This window comes from Passer domesticus, chromosome W (genome assembly GCF_036417665.1).
Source record: "Passer domesticus isolate bPasDom1 chromosome W, bPasDom1.hap1, whole genome shotgun sequence".
Classification (NCBI taxonomy): domain Eukaryota; kingdom Metazoa; phylum Chordata; class Aves; order Passeriformes; family Passeridae; genus Passer; species Passer domesticus.
The window spans coordinates 20935165-20958253 of record NC_087511.1 but is presented as its reverse complement, the minus strand read 5'-3'; the positions used below and the strand labels follow the sequence as shown (position 1 = coordinate 20958253).

At 39.6% G+C, this 23089-nt stretch overlaps 1 protein-coding gene and 1 long non-coding RNA gene across 5 annotated transcripts in view; one reads left to right on the top strand and one right to left on the bottom strand.

The window, feature by feature from the left end:
• Positions 1-4969: 4969 nt before the first annotated feature.
• The window catches only part of LOC135288968 (zinc finger RNA-binding protein-like), a 64467-nt gene continuing 46347 nt past the window's right edge, over positions 4970-23089 (bottom strand). For 3 of the 4 annotated variants that reach the window (XM_064402321.1, XM_064402322.1, XM_064402323.1), the window contains 5 exons: positions 20683-20780; positions 19790-19885; positions 8288-8399; positions 8084-8181; positions 4970-7376 (listed from right to left, as the gene is read on the bottom strand). In XM_064402321.1, coding sequence (XP_064258391.1) covers positions 7197-7376; positions 8084-8181; positions 8288-8399; positions 19790-19885; positions 20683-20780 — 584 coding nt within the window. In that variant the 3' untranslated portion in view covers positions 4970-7196. Of the gene's footprint in view, positions 7377-8083; positions 8182-8287; positions 8400-18997; positions 19401-19789; positions 19886-20682; positions 20781-23089 lie in introns of those variants that run through there. The other variant, XR_010351771.1, reaches the window with a different exon arrangement.
• On the top strand, positions 8800-15975 carry LOC135288969 (uncharacterized). The gene is made up of 2 exons (XR_010351772.1): positions 8800-9537; positions 13410-15975. It is a non-coding gene; the product is annotated as an uncharacterized LOC135288969 (long non-coding RNA).

Below are 23089 nucleotides of genomic sequence, written 5' to 3'. Positions count from 1 at the left end.
AGCCCCCTTCAGGGTATTGGAGTCAAGAAAAAGATAACAAATGTGAGTGGAGTGAGAAAATTGGGCTCTGTTGGAATAAAATGGCTGGGGCTAACCCTTACCAATCTTTGGAGGAACTAAGAGATTACTGGAATGGGCCAGGGAATGTGAATAGTAATTGGAAAGCACCTAACGGTATTTATTGGATTTGTGGAAAGAAAGTCTATAGCAAATTGCCTCGGAAATGGAAGGGGTTGTGCACCCTGGGACTGATTAGACCAGTTTTCTTCACCTTACCTTGATCAGAAAGCAGCTCCTTGGGGGCTCCGTTATATGAGACCCTGGAACGCCAAAAGAGGGAGGTAAGAAAGAAATTTCCTATATTTGGGGGTAACCAAAAATGGGGGGAAGAGGAGTATTATGGGCCAGCCACCTCGGCTCAGGACAGTAGCTGGGGTTATTGTACCCCAATATATCTCCTGAACCGGCTAATTAGACTCCAGGCAGTGGTGGAAATTGTCTCAAACCACACGGAAGATGCTCTCGAGTTGCTGTCAAAGCAGCACTCCCAAATGAGGGCTTTTGTTTACAAAATAGGATAGCTCTGGACTACTTATTGGCTGAAGAAGGGGGAGTCTGCGGAAAGTTTAATGAATCAGAATGCTGCATTGGGATTGATGATTACAGGGAGACCATCCAAGGTCTAGCCGCTGAGATCAAAAGAGTAGCTCACGTACCCATCCAAAAATGGAATTCAATTTTAAATGCTTCCTGGTGGGACAACCTATTTAATGGGGCTTGGTGGAAGAAATTAATATTCTCTATACTCTGCTCCGTAGCTGGAATCATCTTCTTACCCTGCCTGATTCCTTGTTTTATTAGACTAATACATTCAGTCGTACAAGGTATGCAAATTGCAGCTATGCCTATTGACCCAGAGTGTGCGACCAGAAAAACAAATCCAGTTTCAAAAATTATGAAATTAGAGGAGGAAGATCCACACAAGTGGGCTGCAAACACCTTAGCAAAATTTGAAAAACAATTAAATGGTAATGAATTGGAATATAAAAACTATCAAGAAATACCTCATGAGGATTGGGAAAATGGCACTCTCTAGATACAAAGGTTTTGTATATGATATAACAGATGCATTGATTAAATATTATGGGAAACCGGTATTAAATGTTGGCTAACAATAAAATACTTTTAGAAAACTGCATGAATTAATGTATTTATAAAGAAGGGGAGGGAATTGTTAGGGATATGATAGAAATTCGTGCCAATGGATTATAGATATATGTATCAAACATGATATTAAATGGGGGACCAGGGTTTAATCCTAGAGTGACGCCTCGGCTGGCTGACAAGGGTGGAACTCGGCATTAACATAGGAAGGAAACTCGGCTGTACAGGAGATGGTCGTTCATGGTGGCATGTACCAGAGTAGTCCCAGTGATGATGGCCCATGAAAATACACATCTGAGATAACCAGGGCCATCAACACCTTCCACCTGAATACAGGATTCCAGGAATCGGAGGAGGAACATTTGTCTCTTCCTGGACGAGGCTTTGTGCAGCTTTGAGTGAAGAAAGAAACCAACATGAATATGATGAACTTTGAAAGGAGACAAAATGACTATGCCTGGGGCAAGAAAAAGAGTATAAGAATTGTCTCTGCGAAGCAGCAAGGCTGGATGAAGGGGGGTTTGTGTGGACAAAGGGGGGTTCGGTGCGATAGAGGCTGGATCTGCGTCCACCCAGCCTGTATCCCCGGGTCTGCGCTGTCATTTTTTTTATTGGTGGTTGTCGGGACTGTAATACGGTTGCGAATAAATTTTTTTGGTTTTATTTTTATTATGATTGGGTCAATTTTTATTTTTACTTATAACAATATGCATAAATATTTAAGCTAGGCTAAGCCTCTAAAAGCTGATAGGACTTAAACTGTCCTGCAATTAACGAATCACCGGCTTCAGAATAAATATTAATGGCCCTGGCTTTTGTCCTGGTTTACGGCAAATTTGGGAGAAAACCTCCAAAGGGTTTCCTCTAGAAAGCAAATCCATGTGGCCCCTTCCCCAACTGGTTCAGGAAAAGATTTATTTGGAGAAAAGTGGAAAAAAAGTGTTTCTTTAACAGGCAAAGCATTCACCAGCACAAAAGATGAACAATATTAAACAATAAAACCTTTTGCCGCTTTGAAGATATGACAAACTTAGAAAGCCCCCTTCATGGGCTGTAGCTCTGCTCGCTCAGTCTCTTTTCAGTCCCTCTGGTGCTGGAAAAATGCTGTGGCCCAGGCCAGGCCTCAGCAGTGTTATGAATAGAAAGTTGTATTTTTTTTAAGTTTCAGAGTTAAAAAAACCAAGCCAGACCGAGTCAGCCTCCTTTAGTTTCACTGCCGAAGGAAAGCTTTTCAAATACCTGTTAATGGCAGGTGATTAACTGATTGTTTCCCTGATGCTGGCTGCATACCAAGAAGATACCAAGAGAAACCCTCCAGGGTAAAGAGATGAACAGTGACACCAGAGACAACATGCAAATGAGAAACGCAGTGCACCCTGGATTGTTACAGTTTTACAGTTTTTATAAGAAAAACCCCTAAAATCACGAGCCATAAGTGACTTAAAGTGACGTCTAAGGATGGGAGCATTGTCCCGTACCTGCTTAAACCTTTTTATTTCTCACTCTAACTTGAAAAGAAACTGATTAAAGAGACCCCCCGGGTTTCTAAACCAACAAACGAAGGACTCAACGACTCTCCCGTGAGGACAGAGTCCCCAGTTCTGTCTGCAGACCAGCGGACAAAACTGCATCGTCCTCCTCCTTCGTGCCACGCCTGGGAGCAGCGGCGGCGAGGGCGCAACCCGTCGATTTCTTCCCACCTGAGCTGATTCTTCTTAATAAAGGCATTAAAAAGGAGAAAGATCTCCTGCCCATTTATTTCAAGCAGGCCATAGATGTGACCTGCCGGTGCTCTTCTGGGTTTTCAGTCCAGAGCAGGTTCAAACAGTTCCAAGAGAAAGAAAAAGAAAGAAAGAAAGAAAGAAAGACCCAGTTCAGGGAACTTCTCTGCCTCGGCTAGCTAAAAACTAACTAAAAAGCAAAGGAGAGCTCTGTCCCGCTGTACATCCATGCTGCAGACAACACAGTCCAGAAGGAATGTGGAGGAGTGAGTGCAGTTTCTGATAACAAACTCTGTGCTTCTTCTCTCCCTCCTTCGCTCGCAGAACCAGTATTAAAGGTGCAAAACTTATTTCTGGCCTAAAGAGACTAATGGGGATACAAGCATCATAATGTCACCCCAGGACAAAATAGTTTAGGAAAACATACCTATTAAGGACTACAACCCTTAATGAGGAACTTTGCTAATGCAGACACGCTAAGGCTAGCTTAAGTGGGAAAGTGTGTACCGTACAGGTTAAAAATCCCCATCAATAACTGCCAAACAGGTATCCATGAAAACCAATGAACTTTACCCTGTTAGGAGCTTTACACATGCCACATATTGTTAGGGCAGCAGTTCTTAAAATGTAAACTCTAACTTAATAGAACGCAGTTCAATAACTTCAAATTTTCTCAGTACTAGGAATATATATACATGTGGACTCGATGATCTAAGGCTTTTTTCAACCTTAATGATTATATGATTTGCACATTTTCATAAATTTAAATGAGACAATGGAACAAAATTGGAGAACACAAATCAACAGATATTAACAGAATTAACCCTGATTTTTATTTTTATGGAAATCAAAACCACTGTGATAACACTGTTGATGACACTCAATTTTTTTCCTCCTCAAAAGGCTAGGTGTCTGTTTCATTTTTAAAAGGTTGAGAAATATCACAGTACAGGAAAAGAGAACTCTTGAGAAGATTTATAAAAGTATGTCTCAGACGAAATCTAATTTGCTAGCCTTTTTTTGCCTAGGAAAGCTCTTTGGTTTACAGCTTTCAGAGGAAAAAAATACCATCCAGAAGGAAAACATGTTCTGGTTGAATCTATCACTGTACTTTGTAAACCTATAATGTAAGTAGGAAAAAACAACAGATTGCAAATTATGCCTCCCAATTTCTTTTTTTCCCTCCCTCTCCATTACTAGTGGTATGCTGATAAAATCCGTTTGGGTAGTGCAAATGGGTCTTGTTTAATAAAGAAATGAATTTGGCATTGTGTGAATTCTTCGCTGATCCATCATCACCAGATATCTATCAAGCAACAAGAATTTAAATATACATGAAAATAGCTGTAGGAATATTTAAAGTTGATTTCAACTCTCAGAAAGTTGATAGGTACAATTTTAAGTAAATTTTAAATCACTTCTGAGTAGTGAAATGGGTCTAAAAATAGAAGCAGCAAATGAATCCATCCCATTCAATGGCTCCATAAGGTTAACAATTCATATAGTATTCTATAATAGGGTAAAATGTTGATGGAATGTATCCAACAGACTTGCATTTCTACCAATGCCTCTACAGGAACCCATGTGAAACCACAATGCTCACAGACAGCACATACTTAAAAACTAGGCAGACAAGTCAAAGCTTGAAAATACTTCAAAACAGAACAGCTCTCATTTTACTAAATTCTTCCTCTAAAGTGAACACTGAGGGGAAAATTCTTGCCGTGTACATTTCTTTTTTGTGTATTGTGACTATAGTGTCTGGCACTTTGAGATTTAACACACAGCATTGCTGAATAAGAAAGGCAAACACTCTTTATTAGCGAACCAATAGTATTATCAAAACATAGGGTATTCAAATGGTTATTTGTTTGCAAATTGATTACTTGGTTTTAACTTTATCTTCCTAAGCACACAATGTAATATTTTAAAACAAAGCTCACGCTGTACTTTTTAAAACCTTGTTTTTCCATTATTCTTAGCTTAACAAGAGTCAGAAGTTACATAGTTAAAACAGCCCATTAAAATGGGCAGGTAAAACAGAAATAAACTGCAAATTCACTCTTCACCACACAGCGTAAAAATCATAGTCACAGCTTCATATTTAATGTGGAATCACTTTAAGTATACAATAGTTCAAAAGACCCAGACACTGGTTAGGAGTTAAAAGCCAGTAGAACAAAAACACAGGAAATCCAAAATACATCTTTGACCTTTTTAATCCTAAATTTTAGGGTTAATCACATGCCCAAATAAACATGTTTGTTTTATGGAGAAAGAAACTTTGGTATGGAGTTGAACTAGCCGCATGAATAGCACCTGTAGCTTTCAAAATAAGCAGTAATGGCTTATTAGACACCATGGCAGCAAGATATCCCTTTCAAAAAACCAACCAACCAAAATAACCCAAACAATCAGTACCCACCAAGACCAAGCACATGCTTGGAGCCACACATCAAGACTAGACAAAAGAAACTAGCATAATCCTTTTTTAAAGTAATTTTAAAGCATGCATTAATTATTGTATTTCTGATGCTGAAATTGGTAAGAAATCTTTCCTACAATGACAAAGCCTTCCTTTTATTTGATAACCACTAATAACCACTCCTTTTAAAACTGCGCTCTAATGCTTGAAGAATATTATTAATATATTTCCTTAAGATTATCTCTATTTTTCTAAAATACTGTATATTTCTATTTTACAGGCCCATGCTGTTAGTAGTAAGCATTGCAAACAAAAACACCCCCCCATCCTACTCCAAGAGGTATTTATTAAAAAGGTCAAAGATAAATTTGACCTCAAAAAGGAACAAAAAGGTTTTTTAATTGTACCAGAAATAACAAATGATCTTTGTAATGTGTGATACACTCCTACAGCCATCAATAGTTACCTGAATCTTAGTCTATTATTATCTGCAAGTTTTATGGGTTTGCAACAAAGCATAATACACACTGAACAGAATGAGGGAAACTTCAGTTTCAAGTGTATAATGAATTTTAGTAATTTAATAAATTTTAGCTTTTAGTTGCATATTCCACAGTAGTGCTGTGACAACAAATCACACCTGTGTACCAGAGCATACATCAACAATATGGTGTAACATTACTACACCACTGTTATACTTAGCTTTTTGAAAGAGACATAAGCGTATATCAAACAATTTTCAGGGTTACTTTTTTTCTTTAATAATGTTCACTTTTTCAGTTATGCTTCACTTTTTAAAATTTGAATTATTGAAAAAAAATCACTGAGAGTTTATACAGAAATAGCTATAAGGAATACCCTTACAGGCACTGATATGACAAACATTTATTTTAAGGGCTGAGAGGCATTAATATCAACAAAGTGGACTGAAAAGAATTACTAACTTTGTCTAAATGGGAAATGCCTGCTTCTGTTTGTATGTTGAAAAAGGAAATTCAGAAAGTTATATTTTGACCTTGCTATGTCACAAAGTCAATCATAGAAAGATCTATGCATTTAAACTAAAATTATCGTTTTAAAAGCCCTTATATTAAAAAAACCCAAAACATCATGCAAAACTTTGATCAATTATGCAGCTGCTTTAAAACTGATGTAAGACCATACTCTATATATTACCTTTTATACTGCTAATACACAACTAACAGCAAAGTTGATTAGATTAACAAAAATTTATATTAATGTCACACTATATCCCACTTTATCTCACACTAAAGAGACAAATGCCAAAAGATTGGCAAAAACATTTAATTTTGAGCACTCAAATGGCAGGATAATTATGTGTTGCAACCCCTTCACATTTAGGAAAACAAAAGCAAAAACATAATCCTGCAGTCTCACTTTCCAAAATGAAGTTCTGTAAAATATTAATTGGGAGGGCAACAGTTTATGCTAACACAATGTAACATATACAACTAGTGTGAGAGGAAAAGAAAAAAACCTTCCAAATAAAAAAAAAATAATAAAAATACACATAGGAACAGAAGCACAAATGCTGCATTAAATACAGTCAAGATAAAACAATGCACAAGAGAGAGAAACGGAGACTAAAGTTTGCAACACATTTAAAGAAAATGTAATGAAGAAAAAACTTGACACTATTTTTTCCAATGATAATTTCCATTTGCAGTCTTTCCATTCATTATCTGTCTGATACAGTATATCATTAAAATATTCACAGTCTCACAGAAGAGCTATATTTTTTCTTCCAAATCTAATTACTAAGTTGGTTTTGGATATTTTAAACATACATTATTATGTCCATTTAAAAGCAAGGCAACAAATGGACTTTTTATCACATTCAATCTTATCACTAATGACAAACGTTTTTAAAAGTTATCATAATCCTTTTTGTCTTTTTTTCCCTCTGCTTCAAATCCATCAACCCCATCACTGTCCCTTCTTCTTTTACGATTATTATGGATGTTGAAGCGTTGATTCATCTGTGGTAATGGATCCATTCCTAAAACTTTGTGTATTTGACGGAATGCAAGGAGTCTCAGCGCAAACTAGGAAAAGGATAGAAAGAAGATATTTCTGTTAGAAACAAATGTCAATTTCAAATACTTTATCAAACAATTAATGAAGAACATTAGTGGTATATGATATTATCCTTAGCTCTTATTATTAAATGCCAGTACAATTTTAAATCTAATAACATACTACTGTAGAGTAAGCATCTTTACGGAGTTTATATATATGTAGATGAGAGTGCTTCAAACTTTTCAGGAAAATTTGTTAATTTTAGTAGAAAAATGAACACTATTATACATTCTCTGTTGTGACTTTTTTATTGCCTAGCTTAAGACTGATCATTTGAAAGACTGGATTACATTCTAAGAAAAGAAAATTCATGTCCATCATATAGTTCCATTAATAAAACCAAAAAACCCCAAATCAACCCACCACCCACACAAAAAACTATCCATCAAATTTAGTTACTTAACACATACTTTTCTGTTATGTGGGGTTGTGGGTTAGAGACAGACACACGACACAACACACAAATCATCAGCAAAGAGCCCTGAGTTTAATATGGCTGGCCTTTTTATAGGGGCTTTGAATCTCCTGGGCCCAGATAGCTGATTGGATGGGACTGCTCTCTGCTCAGCTCTCTGGCCAGTAGTTTGCTTGCATTTAAGCTTGAACAGGGTTGGCTGAGGTTCCCCTGTATAGGTTTGAATCCAACCTATCGTACTGTGACACTTTTCCTTACCTGTGCACTTGAAGTAATATCCTCTCGTTGCTGATCTGTCATTACAGCAAGTGTATCAAAAGGATCTTTCTCACAAGGGTCCAGAAGGCCAGGACCACCTAAAACAGGCTAATTAGTAGCACATCTCCATCTTATTTCAGTCAAGATTACAGATTTTACACTACTTAAATATAAGTATACAGACACTGATCAACTGCAACTTGCCTTTAAGGATGATACCTGAAGATATACACTCAAAAACTCTTCTTAGTGCATCCCCAGGACTCTGTGGTCCAGTAGCACTGCTAATTGCTTTTTCCACAAGCAACTCCATAGCCTAGAAGAACAATAAGAAAATCCAGACAATTTAGAAGACTTATTTAAAAATAAATCTACTACTGTTGTTCAGTACAGAACTTTGAAATTTTGAAGGATATTATACATCACAGAACACTTTCAGTTAAAATTTTAAAAAATCAGATGTTTGTTAACAATTAATAAAAAGAAAGCTACTGTAAGATTAACATTGAGTGTTGAGTACTGATACGCTGCTTCTCATGACAAGCTGTCCAAAGATTTTCTTAGAAATTTATACAGTAGTAGCCTACTTGGAGAACTTGTCCAGTCAGTTTTTGAGAGCATGAAACGTGGTAGGTCACTGGAATCTGTTAGCCATGTGAATAAACAGCACACAGTATTGAAACAGAGTGGAAATTTACCAGGGTGGAAATCCATTTTGGATTTAGGTGAAATGTGCTGTTTAAAAAAAACAACCTGCCTCAGCTGAAGGAAAAATGCAAGAGAGATAAGAGGGACCCCTTGAACTTTGAAACAGATGAAAACCAAAGCTGAGGCTGCAGGAGACAGGGCAAGATGACCCAGGAGTTCTTTCTGTATTTTCTGATAAAAAACTAGCTGCAAGTGTAACGGGAAACCAGTAAAATGAATATGTATGAACCTATTGTGAAATTCTATGCATATGTACCAGTAAGTTCTCAGGGGTGCACGTCCTTTACGGGGAACAATCCCCACATGCATCCAGTGCCGTAATAAACATACCGGCTTTACAACTTTTACAAGTTGTGGAGTTTTTTCCTTCCACAAATAATTTTGGCAAGGCCAGGATGGAGACCGTGTCTGTCCTTGCAGGGGCGGAGGGGAGGACGGACCTCCGAGTCTCGCCCTGGGATTTTCCCTGGAGGAGCTCCACTCCGTCTCGGTTTGCCTCCTGCGGAGACAGACAACGACCTGCTGGTGTGCGGATAAACGGTATGTATATCAAAGGAGGGCCTCGGGGGAGACAGAGACAGGACTGCTGATAAGGCACTCAGAGATGTCTGAGTGCACAGCCTCGTCCCTGTGCTTGCAGGCAGCCATCGACCGAGAGCATGGTCGGCGGCAGAGGTCCCCAGTTGACAGAGCGACTTGGGGAACGGGTCCATTGTTCGATAGAGCAGCCGCTAGTGACTCTGGGGGTGAGTCGAGTGAACCCGAACTTTGTATGCTTGTGGTGTCCGGACATGTGTTTGTAACCGTGTGAATGCATGGTGTATAAAGGAGAGCGAGCTATCGAGTGTACCCACGGTGCGCAGGGAAGAAGTTCTACCCTCGTTTGAAGCGGCCAGGTAAGGCCTGGGGGGCTGGCTGGGGCAAGCTGTGGGGGCAGAAAGTGCCCCGTGGAGAAGTGGAACAAGTGGAGAAACGTGGGTGAGGACATTTATTGTGTTTAAAGGTGGTGATTTGTGTAGACTGTGCACATTTCAACCGTGGCTAGATAACTATGAGGGTTCCTCTGCCCCAGTAGTTTGGACTTGATCCCTGGAATTTTACTGTGTGCTGTTATTTTGATTGTGTCCAGAGTGTGTGAGGACCAGAGAAAGCTGATGTGGGTAGATGCTGAAGTGTGTTATGCTGTGTCGTGTTGAGAAAAGTGGGCACTTTGAGAGATATTCCCTTTGCCGGTGAGTTTGTGTGGTTCTTCCCACGCATTGTGGTAATTTGATTCTCGGGATTGTATGGTTGTGTTTGTGGAGATTTTAGGATTTTGTTTGCAACAAGTGTAGCATTTTATGCAGAAGAACTACAGTATGGTGATTTATGTTTAACTGTAGTAAAACTGAATTAAAGGAATTCCAGGAATTCCCCTCCCACAGCAACTTAAGCCCTGAATCTCCTGAATTTGAGATACGGGGGAGGGGGTTGTCTGTGTTTGTGGGCATATCAGAGTTTTTGCTGTAACAGGCACAGCCTTTTGCAAGGCAACAAAGTGAGTGTCAGTGGAAACAATGCTTTAATTAGATTATGGAGGAAGAGAACTGGAAAAGATTAAGATTTTGTAAAGAAGAGTTTAGGTGGAAGAGACCAGGACAGGCACTTTGTCATTTATGTTATTCTAAGGAAACATAGGCTACTCAGAGAACTATAAGGATTTTAGAAGCAACCAGTCGTGAGAAGCAAAGAAGTAACAAGGTGTTTGAATTATTAGAAAAGAGAGTTTCAAGTAATTTAAGAAACCCAGCAGAAATAATTAAAGCTGAGTGTGCTCAGCCTATTTTATACCCCAAGACTTTGAATTAAGGCAAAGAGTTGGGATGGAGTAGAAAGATAGGAACTAAGAAAACAGAGTTTTTAGTAGACACAGGGGCAACATACTCAGTGTTAAATAAAGCCTCGATGCCTATAACAGAAGATTATGTTATGGTAAGGGAGCAACTGGCTAACCTGAAAAAGCATATTTTGCAAACTATCAAAATATTCATAGGTTCTGTATATGTCCAACTCGCCAAAGGCCCTGTTGGGTAGGGACTTGTTGGAGCAGTCAGAAGCAAAGATCACATTTAAAGATGGGGAGATTATTTTGGTAAAGGATCAACAATATGTAGGCATACTAGACCTAATTTTAACAATTAGTGAAACTGAAATTGAAAATAAAGATAAAATTAACAAGAAAATAATGGATCCGGTGTTTCCTGAGGTATGGGCCTCTAACATACCAGGGAGGGCAGAGAAGGCACTTCCTGTGCAACTTAAGGAAAACAACCAGCTAGGGTCAGGCAGTAAAAGCCTGATCAGTACCCAGTGGTGACAAACCCATACACCTTGCTAACATGTTTGACACCTGAACTGACCTGGTTTACCTTTTTAGATCTGAAAGATGCCTTCTTTTGCCTCCCTATCCACAAAGCCAGCCAGAAAATTTTTGCATTCAAATGGGAAAGTCCTAAAAGCTGGCACAAAACCCAGCTCACATGGATTGTGCTGCCTCAAGGCCTTCAAGGTTTCAAAATTCCCCTACGTTGTTTGGGGAACAACTTGCAAAAGATCTAGAGTCCTGGGAAGCCCCACAGGAAGAAGGAAGACTATTGCAGTGTTTGGATGATCTCCTAGTAGCCACTCAGACGAGAGAAGCATGTGAGGCCTGGACAGTAAGCCTTCTGAGTTTCCTAGGGCTCTAAGGATACAGAGTATCAAAGAAAAAAGCACAGGTAGTGAAACAGAAGGTAATCTACCTGGGGTACAAGGTTACTGCTGGGCAATGGACTTTAGGGCAGGCTCGCAAGGAAGCCATATGCCAAACCCCAAAACCTCAGACAATAAAGGAACTCCGGACCTTCTTAGGCATGGCAGGGTGGTGCCGGCTGTGGGTTTATAATTACAGACTGCTCGTCAGACCCCGCTATGCTCTTATTGCCAATGGAAATAGTGATCTCCAGTGGACAAAGGAAGCCACATGGGCCTTTCACCAGCTAAAGAGTGCCCTCATATCAGCTCCAGCTTTGGGACTTCCAGATGTAAGTAAACCATTCTTTCTATTTTCCCATGAAAAACAGGGAATTGCCCTGGGAATATTGGCTCAGGACTTGGGTCCATATTGGAGACCTTACTTTTCCAAGCAACTAGATGCAATGGCCAAAGGATGGCTAGGTTTCCGCAGAGCTGTAGCAGCAGTGGTGCTGAATAATGAAGAGGCACGCAAGTTTACCCTGGGACAGAAAATGACTGTGCTAGTGTCCCACACAGTGTCCACAGTACTGGAAGTAAAGGGCCGCCACTAGCTTTCACCACAGAGGTTCCTGAAATACCAGGCCATCATGGTAGAACAAGATGATGTAGTGATAACTAATATTGTCAACCCAGCTGCCTATCTCAGTGGAAATCAAGGAGAAGCAGTACACCACGATTGTCTAGAGACCATTGAAGCTACTTACTCCAGCTGCCCAGACTTGAAGGACACTCCTTTGGATGATGTAGAGACCTGGTTCACTGACGGGAGTAGCTACGCTGACAGTGGAAAGCGACATGCTGGATATGCTGTCACTACCTGCAGAGAGGTAATAGAATCCGGACCCTTACCAACGGGCACCTCTGCGCATAAGGCCAAGATAATTGCACTGACCCATGCCTTGGAAATGGCAAAAGGAAAGAGAATAAACATCTATACAGACTCAAGGTATGCATTTGGAGTTGTGCATGCACATGGAGCCATCTGGAGAGAAGGGACTGCTAACCTCACAAGGAAAGAACATCAAATATGCACAAGAGATAATCCAGCTGCTGGAAGCAGTTCAGCTGCCTGAAAAGATAACAATTATGCATATTTATGCACACCAGAGAGTGAGCTCAGAATTGGAGGAAGGAAATGAGCTGGCAGATAGAGAGGTAAAGGAAGCAGCCAAAGTTGAGGTAACTATTGAAGGAGTTCTAATTCCAGGTAAGCCAGAATATAAAAAGAAAGATAGTAAACTAACTGAAGATCAAAAAGAGACATATAACCAAGAAGGGTGGGCTACCATTGAAGGGAAGCTGATAATCCCTTCCCATTTGCTGTAGTCACTAGTAAGGGAGGAACACCAGAAAACACACTGGGGAATAGATGCCCTGAACACCTATTTGATTGAAAGAATCATTGCCAGGAATTTATATGCCACTATTACTCAAGTGACCCGACAGTGTGATCATTGCCTCCAGACTAACCCCAAAAATATCCCCAGACCAAAACTTGGTCAGATTGGAAGGGGCCATGGGCCTGGACAGCAGTGGCAAATTGACTTTTCAGAACCCCCAAGGAAAGGGGGGTACCCATATTTATTAGTATTGAGAGATACATTTTCAGGGTGGCCACAATCATTCCCTACCAGAACTGTTAAGGCTCGAGAGGTGACCAGGGTATTATTACAAGAAATAATGCCACATTTCAGAGTTCCAGCTACAATATCCTCATCTAGAGGGTCACATTTCATTTAAGTAAACAGCTCAGAGAAATTGAAAACATGTGGCTGGAACTCAGAGGAGGGAGCTAGATGGACCAGTACATAACATACAACCTGGGGATTATGTATATGTTAAGTCTCTTACAGAAAAGACTTTGGAAGCGCAGTGGGAAGGACCATTCCAGGTACTTCTCACCACCTTCATCGCTATCAAGATCAAGGAGCAGAATGCCTAGATCCACCACTCTCGAGTGAAGAAGGCCCCAGAAGCCCCTTGGAGAGTGACACCAGGAGACAATGAACTGACACTAAAACTTACTCAGGCAAAATGAGTATATTGCGGCTGGGGGTAGTTTGTAACTTCATTTACAGAATTGTTTTGTGTACAATTATAATTGGAGTCTTGGAATTAGAGAGTACCTCTATCCAAACTGATGCTGAATGGCCTTGGTCCCAGGCTTTTAATCAGTATACTGGATCCATGAAAGAACCTTCTGATATAAAAGATTTAAACCTATCCACTGTAGTAATCCATGGGAATCAGGTATATGAGAAGCAGGACTGACAGGAATGGGAACTGTGGACACATCAAGGGATCAGAGGAGAAGAAATCAGGGTAGAATCCCAGGTGGTCAATAGGACCACTCATGAGAGACCAAATCAAATTAGTGTCTCAGCCTCCCCTGTATACAGGTACCAGGAGATTGTGATAGCCCAAATAAATCAGATTGTTGGTGTAATTACACATCAATACAGCCTGTAGAAGTGACTTCTCTTTGGGCTTATGATGCTATTGGCCTGTCATTTAAATTTAATATAGATGCTATAATTGCTAATGCAAATAAACATCTCAGAAATCCAACCAGACTGCTCCTCTTTCCTAAGGACATCCTTTGAGGGCTGGACAACATGGTTACAAAGACAAGTACACCTCAGGAGAAGAATAAGAAGATCTAACTGGGATATTAGGGACAGGATTGGGAGTTTTAAATGGAATTGATTCAGAAATACTGATGAACAAGCTGGCCACTGCAGCAGGTGGTCTAGCAAAATGGAAACAGCCCTTATAGTCATCTCTATCGGCATTAGGAACTAGCCAGTGTCAGATTTCAAAAGTACTGCCAAAGTGGAAGAAGGCCAGGGACCAAGACCACAAGTTAATAAAAGCGCTTAGTATGGTTCAAGATAATCTGTCTTTAGCTTTCACTTGCATACAAGCACAGTTATGGATGCAGGCATAGCAGCTTTGATCATATGGGAAGGGGGTGAAGGTGATTTTCCAGCTGAAATTCGGAAAGTTGTCTGGGATAATGCAATTGATTTTGAAAGAAAGTTTCAATCCTGGTGGACTATGGTAAATTTCACCTATGATCCTGCTTCTAATGTGCCCACTGCCTTTGTGCTTACTATATGTAATGCCACTGTTTATGTTATCCACCCCATCATTGCACTAGGATTAAATCATGAACAAAACGGTGCTCTATCCCTCAGAACATAGGGTGTGGGCACAAAAGGTGAATGAAAGGTGGCAAACAGTAAACTTAGAACCTTGTGTTGCCCGGGAACAACTAGGATTAATGCTCAAGATGTGTGTCTTGACTCTGAACAAAGTATTTGCCACTTTGAGATTCATCCAGTCACTGATCAGAAAACCATGCTTTGTATATACGGGTAAAGGTTGTGTATGCTTGAGAAACCTCCTTATCAAATGTACATGGTAAAACAATAAGACACTTATTATCGTAGGGATTTGCATTAAGTAAAAGAATTTACTTGTATTTAGGAAAGGGGGGAATGAAACAGAGTGGAAATTTACCAGGGTGGAAATCCATTTTGGATTTAGGTGAAATGTGCTGTTTAAAAAAAACAACCTGCCTCAGCTGAAGGAAAAATGCAAGAGAAATAAGAGGGACCCCTTGAACTTTGAAACAGATGAAAACCAAAGCTGAGGCTGCAGGAGACAGGGCAAGATGACCCAGGAGTTCTTTCTGTATTTTCTGATAAAAAACTAGCTGCAAGTGTAACGGGAAACCAGTAAAATGAATGTGTATGAACCTATTGTGAAATTCTATGCATATGTACCAGTAAGTTCTCAGGGGTGCACGTCCTTTACGGGGAACAATCCCCACATGCATCCAGTGCCGTAATAAACATACCGGCTTTACAACTTTTACAAGTTGTGGAGATTTTTTCCTTCCACAAATCAGTATGAAATGATGAATTTGATTCATCTACTGAAATTAACAGGATGCTACAGAGAATTATTTTTTTTCTGCAAGAATACAGAAACTTAAAGTATCCAAAATTTAATGACCTTTTAACATTTAAGTGGTTACTAGTTCTTCGCTTTTGCAAAACTGAAGCTCACTGCAATTTTGGTTTTTGGGTATATGCTAACACTAACTTAGACGTTAAACAAGTGTAAAAAAAACCTTGATGATAAACAGGTTTTCTAAAATGTACACATTTTTTCTGTGAATATTTCCATTTTTTGCCTTTATTAGACACCATTAAAAAAAACCTATACATATTTTTGCAAAGTAAGCATTAAATGGATGTTTTAATACCACCTCCTTGGCAAGTTTTATTTTTCAAACAATATGTCTCTCTTGTTTTTTGGTGGGATTTCTGGGAGTTTGTTTTTTTTTTTGGTTCCTCTCCCAAGTTTACAGTTGCTCTAATGTTGCCTTCTATTTTTATTTTCCAAGAATAAATGTCCATTCTAATGCATGCAAGTAACTACAGGCAGTGCTGATTACAATTACTCCCTAAGGGTGCCTATTCCTTTCTATTTTAGCTTAATTTAACTGACAAATTTCAATTCTTGAGCATGGTATTTTAGCACTTACACTGTATCGCTCAGGGTAAAGCTTTTGAGTTTTAGCAACAATTTAGTTGTTTTCAAGTATGAAGCAAAATACAGCAGGAAAGAAAAAAAGCAGATCACATTATTTATTCAAGTCTAGCTCTTTTGGATCTTCATACAATACACTAAAGTCTTCAATTTCATCATAGGAAAATGTGAATTATGATGTCCCAGTGTTTATGTGCACAAATGGCTAGGTTTCAAGTTTGGAAAATAAAAATAAATCAATCTTTAATATTGGTTCCTTCTAACTTGTAGGAACTTGACACAATTCTTCTAATTTAGTTTTTATTTCTAACTATATAAAGAGACTGATACTAATGTGTGTGTTTAGATTTCCTAATATTTTCTATTATTAAAACTACTTAGGCTTTTTCTGAAAAGCTCTGGCATCTCTGGCTTGTAACAGGCTTCTAGCATAAAGGTCAGGAGAAGTTCTGTGTCTAGAAAAATATATTTCTTCAATCTACAAAATTTTATCTGTAACTGTCAGAAATCATATATATTTTAAATGTCTTTTTGTTTATTGTCAGTAGGACTTTGCCAACAAGCCAAAAGAACAACCGAATACACAAACTTCAATGGTGATTCATGGCACTGGCAATGCATCGGGTACCAAGAGTGTTACCGAACAAGTGAAATTTCTTTAATAAGAAGTCTATGAAGCACTGGGGGCAGATGTTGGAACATTCTTTTAACTTTAGCACAATAGCGTATGATCCCTGTATTTGTGGTTAATGTTTATTTTTGTGCCATACAGTGCTTATGCAAATACCAGAGATGATTGTGGCCTTGTGTTAACTCCCTATATCTATGACTAATAAGTCTTCTGCCAGCTAATGCATCCTTGTTTACTTCTATCAGTGATTAATATGTATTAGCTGATATCTTAATTTTGAGAACAAGGATTGTGTGTCAGAGCAAAGAATAAGTTAAGTATATTATGACCTGATGACATATTTGAGATACTCTGAAAGAGAAAAGATTCATCAGAAGATCTAGAACCATATCCAAACAAGTCCATGGAAATAATTAGCATATATGCATGTATTCAGGAAATGTGATGAATATGCATTAGTTTCAGGAATATAACCTCGTCTGTTAGGTTGCTGTTCATGCATGCTTTGAGAAGAATCCCCCATGTATCCAGCAATGCTAATAAAGTAATGTTGGTTTTCTAACCTAGCAAATTTGTTGGAGAGTTTATTTCCTGTTTTTCAGAGACAAGAGCAAGACAGGAAGCACTTTTAGAGAGAACTGAGACACACCTAGGCCTGAAATTTCTCATGAAATCCTCATAGGCAAACTCAGGAAGTATGGACTGAATAAGTGGACAGTGAGGTGTATTGAGAACTGGCTGAACGGCAGATCCCAGAGGGTTGTGTTCAGTGGCACAGGGTCTAGTTGGAGGCCTGTCACTAGTGGTGCTTCCCAAGGTTCTATACTGTGTCCAGTATTGTTTAATGTGTTCATCAATGACTTGGACAAAGGGGCAGATGCCTCCTCAGCAAGTTTGCTGATGGCACAAAGCTGGGAGGAGTGGCCAATACCCCAGGGTGCTGTGCTGCTCTTTAGAAGGACGTTGACAAGTTGGAGAGATGAACAGAGAGGAACTGCCTAAAATTCAACAAAGGCAAGTGCAGGGTCCTGCATCTGTGGAGGAATAACCCCCAGGCACCAGTACAGGCTGGGGGTGACCTGCTGGAAAGCAGCTCTGCAGAGAAGGACCTGGGAGTCCTAGTGGACAAGTTGTCCATGAGCTAGCAGTGCCCTTGTGGCCAAGAAGGCAAATGGCATCCTGGGGTGCACTGGAAAGAGTGTTGCCAGAAGGTCGAGGGAGGTGATCCTGCCCTTCTATTTAGCCCTGGCGTGCTGGAGTGCTGTGTCCAGTTCTGGGCTCCTCAGTACAAGAGAGATATGGAGCTCCTGGAGCAGGTCCAGCAGAGGGCTATGAAGTTGATCAAGGATCTAGAGTATCTCTCTTAAGAGGAAAAGCTGAGGGAACTGGGCCTGTTCAGCCTTGAGAAGAGGCAACTGAGAGGGGATCTCATCAATGTCTATAAGTACCTAAAGGGTGAGTGTCAGAGAACAGAGCCAGGCTCTTCTTGGTGATGCCAACCAATAGAACAAGAAGCAATGTGCAGAAACTGATGCACAGGAAGTTCCACCTGAATATAAGGAAGAACTTTATTCTGTGAGTGACCATATACTGGAACAGGTTACCCAGAGAGGTTGTGTAGTCTCCCTCACTGGAGATATTCCAGATCCATCTGGATGCAGTCCTCTGCCATGTGCTCTGAGATGACCTTGCTTGAGCAGGGAGGCTGAACCAGATGACCCACTCTGGTCCCTTCCAACTTTACCCATTCCATGATTCTGTGACACATTGCTTCCTCTCTGGCTGTGCCTTAGAACAGATATTATGAGAAATAACAACATTCCTTGTTCTTCATCTATGTGCCTGCTGTGTGTTGCAATATTTTAAAGGATGCTTTTCTAAAAGTATGCCTGGGTTTATTCTTTGGCTACTTAGTAAGCAATATTGAGGGTACTTACATACTTTTGAGCTTCTGTTAAACTATATTTGTACAGTATATCTTTCATGAAGTATAGCACAGAAACTGGATTTTTTTTTTTTACTTGAAATATTTTAAAAAGCAGAAATAATTGCTCCTCATTTTTTCTGATCAGCAAGTTTATTACAATTGTAAAACATTTCTCATTGAAATAATGCCAACTATTATAACTGTCTTGACGATGTTAGCACTCTTCCTGCCAAAACTGAAAAGTCTACATTAGGAAGCAGCACAGTGCAACAGGATTTGGTCTATGAAACAAAAAAGTCAAAGTTGAATTTACCTCCACATATATACGCTTCGGAGATTTTGGTTCAGACTAAGTTTGTGCAGTCCACAGATTGAACATTTATTAATATTTGGAACACAAGTTGCACTCCTGAAGAGCATAATTTAAGATAGTCAGTGTAAAAGAATGCTCCAAAACCACTCAGCTGCAAGAATTGAGATAGGCAACCAGTTACAACCTAGAGAGCTGTGTCTAAGTGACACTGATTAAAATGCCAACGGTTACACATCCATAGACTAGTACTGTGGTATTTAGTCTTGCAGAAACAACATATTAATGATTGCAGGAATTGCTGTGAATTGCTTTCAAGCAGCTTTTCTGTTATCACAGAGCTATCTGGGCACAGCTGACATTATTTTCTACCAGTTTCAGTAAAGTCCAAGCAATTCAGAGTAGGCTGTAAGAAAAAAATAGATTCTTTGATACAGAGTAAAGGAAAAAAAGTGCTAAAATATAGAATAAGAACGCTACCCTCAAAGAATTTCAAACAACAAGAAAATTTCTTTTGAAAAAATGTTTTCAGCTCCACATGGCAAAACCACAGAAAATTAAAATTTTAAAGGTAATCTGGATCGTTTGTTGGGAAAACCAAAAAACCAACCAACCAACCAACCAACCAACCAACCAACCAACCAACCAACCAACCACCCAAGCAAAACCCTACATTACTCCTTTTAAAAAGCTAAAATTTAAAATTGTAGTAACACATTCCCATGCTTTATTTGCAGTGGATTAAAAAAACCCTAATGTGCATTAAAATGACTCATTCAAAAGAACATTACTCACCCAGCTTGGAAACTCAGACCAAGTTGGAACCCGCTGACAGAGGTCACGAAGAATACGTATGATAACCACACAGGACTGCAGACCATTAGCTCTAGCCTTGAGAACAATACAAAATCAAATTAACCCCAGCAGATACAGCAAATAGGAGTTGTTGTTGAAAGACCAAAACACCGCTGTTCAATGGAAGCTCAGATACAAGACCGAAACAAATCATTCTACAACTTTATTCTAAGAGCTGCCATTTACAGCAGTATTTTATACAGGGTTAGTAATTTAAGGTGATAGAAGTCAAAGTGCACAGGTTATACAAGAATAACATTTCTTGATCCCCTATACACTTTGACCTATGTTCACCTGCAACAATAAATACAGTATTTTTCTATATTAGAAATAAAGGTCTAAGAAATAGGTATAGAGATGGAAAGGTGAAGGGACTCTGGTTTCTTTATTGTGCCTTTGCCAGAATGCAAAGTCACTAAACCAAACAGTTGCTTCTTGCCTTTCATTCCCCACACTTAAAGAAATAGGAAAAAAGTCGTAAATCTAAACACAAAGCTTTAAACACATATTCCATTATTTAAAGCAAAATTACTCTGCAGCCTTATGGAACACATAACAAATATACAACATATAATCGCCCCAAGTGAGTCAAGTTTTCAACATTGCTTTCTCGATGACCAGAAAAAGAAAAAAAAAAAAAAAAACGTCAAATGAACAATAACTGTGTAGAGCAGTTCCTCCCTACTCAAACTTCTACACTTAAATTCAGGAACCAGAAAAATATTAAGTATTATTAGCATGAACAACACTGAGTGTTTTCACACAGTTAAACATTTATATTGCAACTGAACTAATCTCTCATGAGGCTACAAGAAGAAAATGATGTTCCGAACCTGGAACCACTTAGCGTGGCGTAGAGCAGCCAGAGCGTCAAGGCATTTTTGCCTGTCCAAGACGTCCGGTGGGTCTTTCACCATACCCGAGGTTACATCTAAAATGGATTGAATTGGCAAAATTCAGTGAGGAATGGGTGTTTGACCATTTAAAGTAGCTTCAATGTCACACATGCCATTTAAAGCTTGAAACGATGAACAACAAATGTAATTGTTAAATAAAAGTAATTCAATTAGTATTAGGGCATTAACCCAGTATGAAGATTGTACAATCATATTAAACTTTAGCTGTCACATTATTTTCAAATGCATTGCAGATTATGCAGTACATAGTACTTCTTTCTTTAAGCTAACACTGGAAAAACATATCCCCTAAAATTGAATAGCAAAGGAAGAATGGTTGGACATAGTGCACCAGCACAGAGACCACAAGACAGAAGGAACACTAAAAATCCACTTTAACAAAGTAGAAATATTCACACTTAGTTTCATGAAAATTTTAATGGTCACATGCTATTTGGGACCTACTCTTTTTAAGAAAAGCTAAGTATATTTAAAAAAAAACACTTAAAAGCACTAGATATTTTGTAATGTTATTTTTATCATACCTTAAACTTCAAATGGAAATTATTATGCATTTTAAAAAACTGACTAAAGGAATGTGAAATCTCTTCAGTTTTAAGAGTTCCATTACTTTTTAATATACTCTCTTACTCATATAAATTCCTCAGTCCATGATATATGTTCTCCAATATAATTCAGGATGCAAGGAATGATCTGAGTAGGGACTGCTTTACTTATGATTCAGCAAGAAAAAGAAAAGCCAAAAAAGAAAAAAACAAAGCAGACTATCTGAAAGAGGGGCCAGAAGGAGAATCTGGGGAACTACAGGCCTGTCAGCCTGACCTTTGTACCAGAGAATGCCATGGAGCAGATCATCTTGAATGCCATCATGCGGCACATACAGGACAACCAGGGAATCAGGCCAAGCCAGCATGGGTTTAGGAAAGGCAGGTCCTGCTTAAATGACCTTATCTCCCTCTATGACAGGGTGACCCACTTAGTGGATGAGGGAAAGGCTGGGGATCTTGTCTACCTAGACCTAGTAAAGCCTTTGACATCATTTCCCACAGCATTCTCCTGGAGAAACTGGCTGCTCATGGCTCAGACAGGTGCATGTATTCTTGAGTAAAAACCTGTCTGGACAACCAAGCCCAGAGTGGTGGGGAATGGAGTTACATCCAGCTGGCAGTCAGTCACTAGTGGGGTTCCCCAAGGCTCAGTACTGGGGCCAGTCCTGTTTAATATTTTTATCAATGATGTGGATGAGGGGATTGAGTGCACCCTCAGTAAGTTTGTAGATGATGCTAAGTTGGGTGGGAGTGTTGATCTGCTCAGGGGTAGGAAGGCTCTGCAGAGGAATCTGGACAGGCTGGATTGATGGGCTGAGGCCAATGGTATGAGGTTCAAAAAGGCCAAGTGCCAGGTCCTGCACTTGGGTCACAACAACCCCACACAGCACTACAGGCTGGGGGGAGAATTGGCTGGAAAGTTGCTTGGCAGAAAAGGACCTGGGGCTATGGTTGACAGCGGCTGAACATGAGCCAGCATGTGCCCAGGTGGCCGAGAAGGCCAATGACATCCTGGATTGCATCAGCAATAGCATGGCCAGCAGGATTAGGGAAGTGACTGTCCTGCTCTACTTGGCACTGGTGAGGGCACACCTCAAATCCTGTGTTCAGTTTTGGGCCCCTCAAAACAAGACACACACTGAGGTGCTGGAGTGTGTCCAGAGAGGGACAACGGAGATAGTGAAAGGTCTAGAGCACAAGTCTTATAAGGAGTGGCTGAGGGAGCTGGAGGTGTTTATCCTTGAGAAAAGGAGGCTCAGGAGGGACCTTAGCACTCTATATAACTACCTGAAAGGAGGTTGTAGCAAGGTGGTTATTGGTCTCTTTTCCCAAGTAACAAACAATAGGACAGGAGGAAATGGCCTCAAGTTGTGCAAGGAGAGGTTTAGATTGGATATTAGGAAAAATTTCTTCAAGGGTCGCCAAGCATTGGAAGAGGCTACCCAGGGAATTGGCTGAGTCACCATCCCTGAAGGGATTTAAAAGAAGTATAGATGTGGCACTGTAGATGCAGTGGACTTGGCAGCGTTAGTTTAACAGTTGGAGTTGATGATCTTGAAGGGCTTTTCTAACCTAAACGATTCTATTATTCTATTATTCTAAAATATGGTAGATCTTTTATATTTAAATGTTCAGAAAATTATTAATTACAAAGCAGATTGCATTGTTACCAAAATGGAAAAGACCACAAAACCCTTTTGGAAATGGTTTAAATCAATGAAACTGGAACCACTGAACAATATGAAATGGTACCTTCGAGTTACTTTAGAAATTGT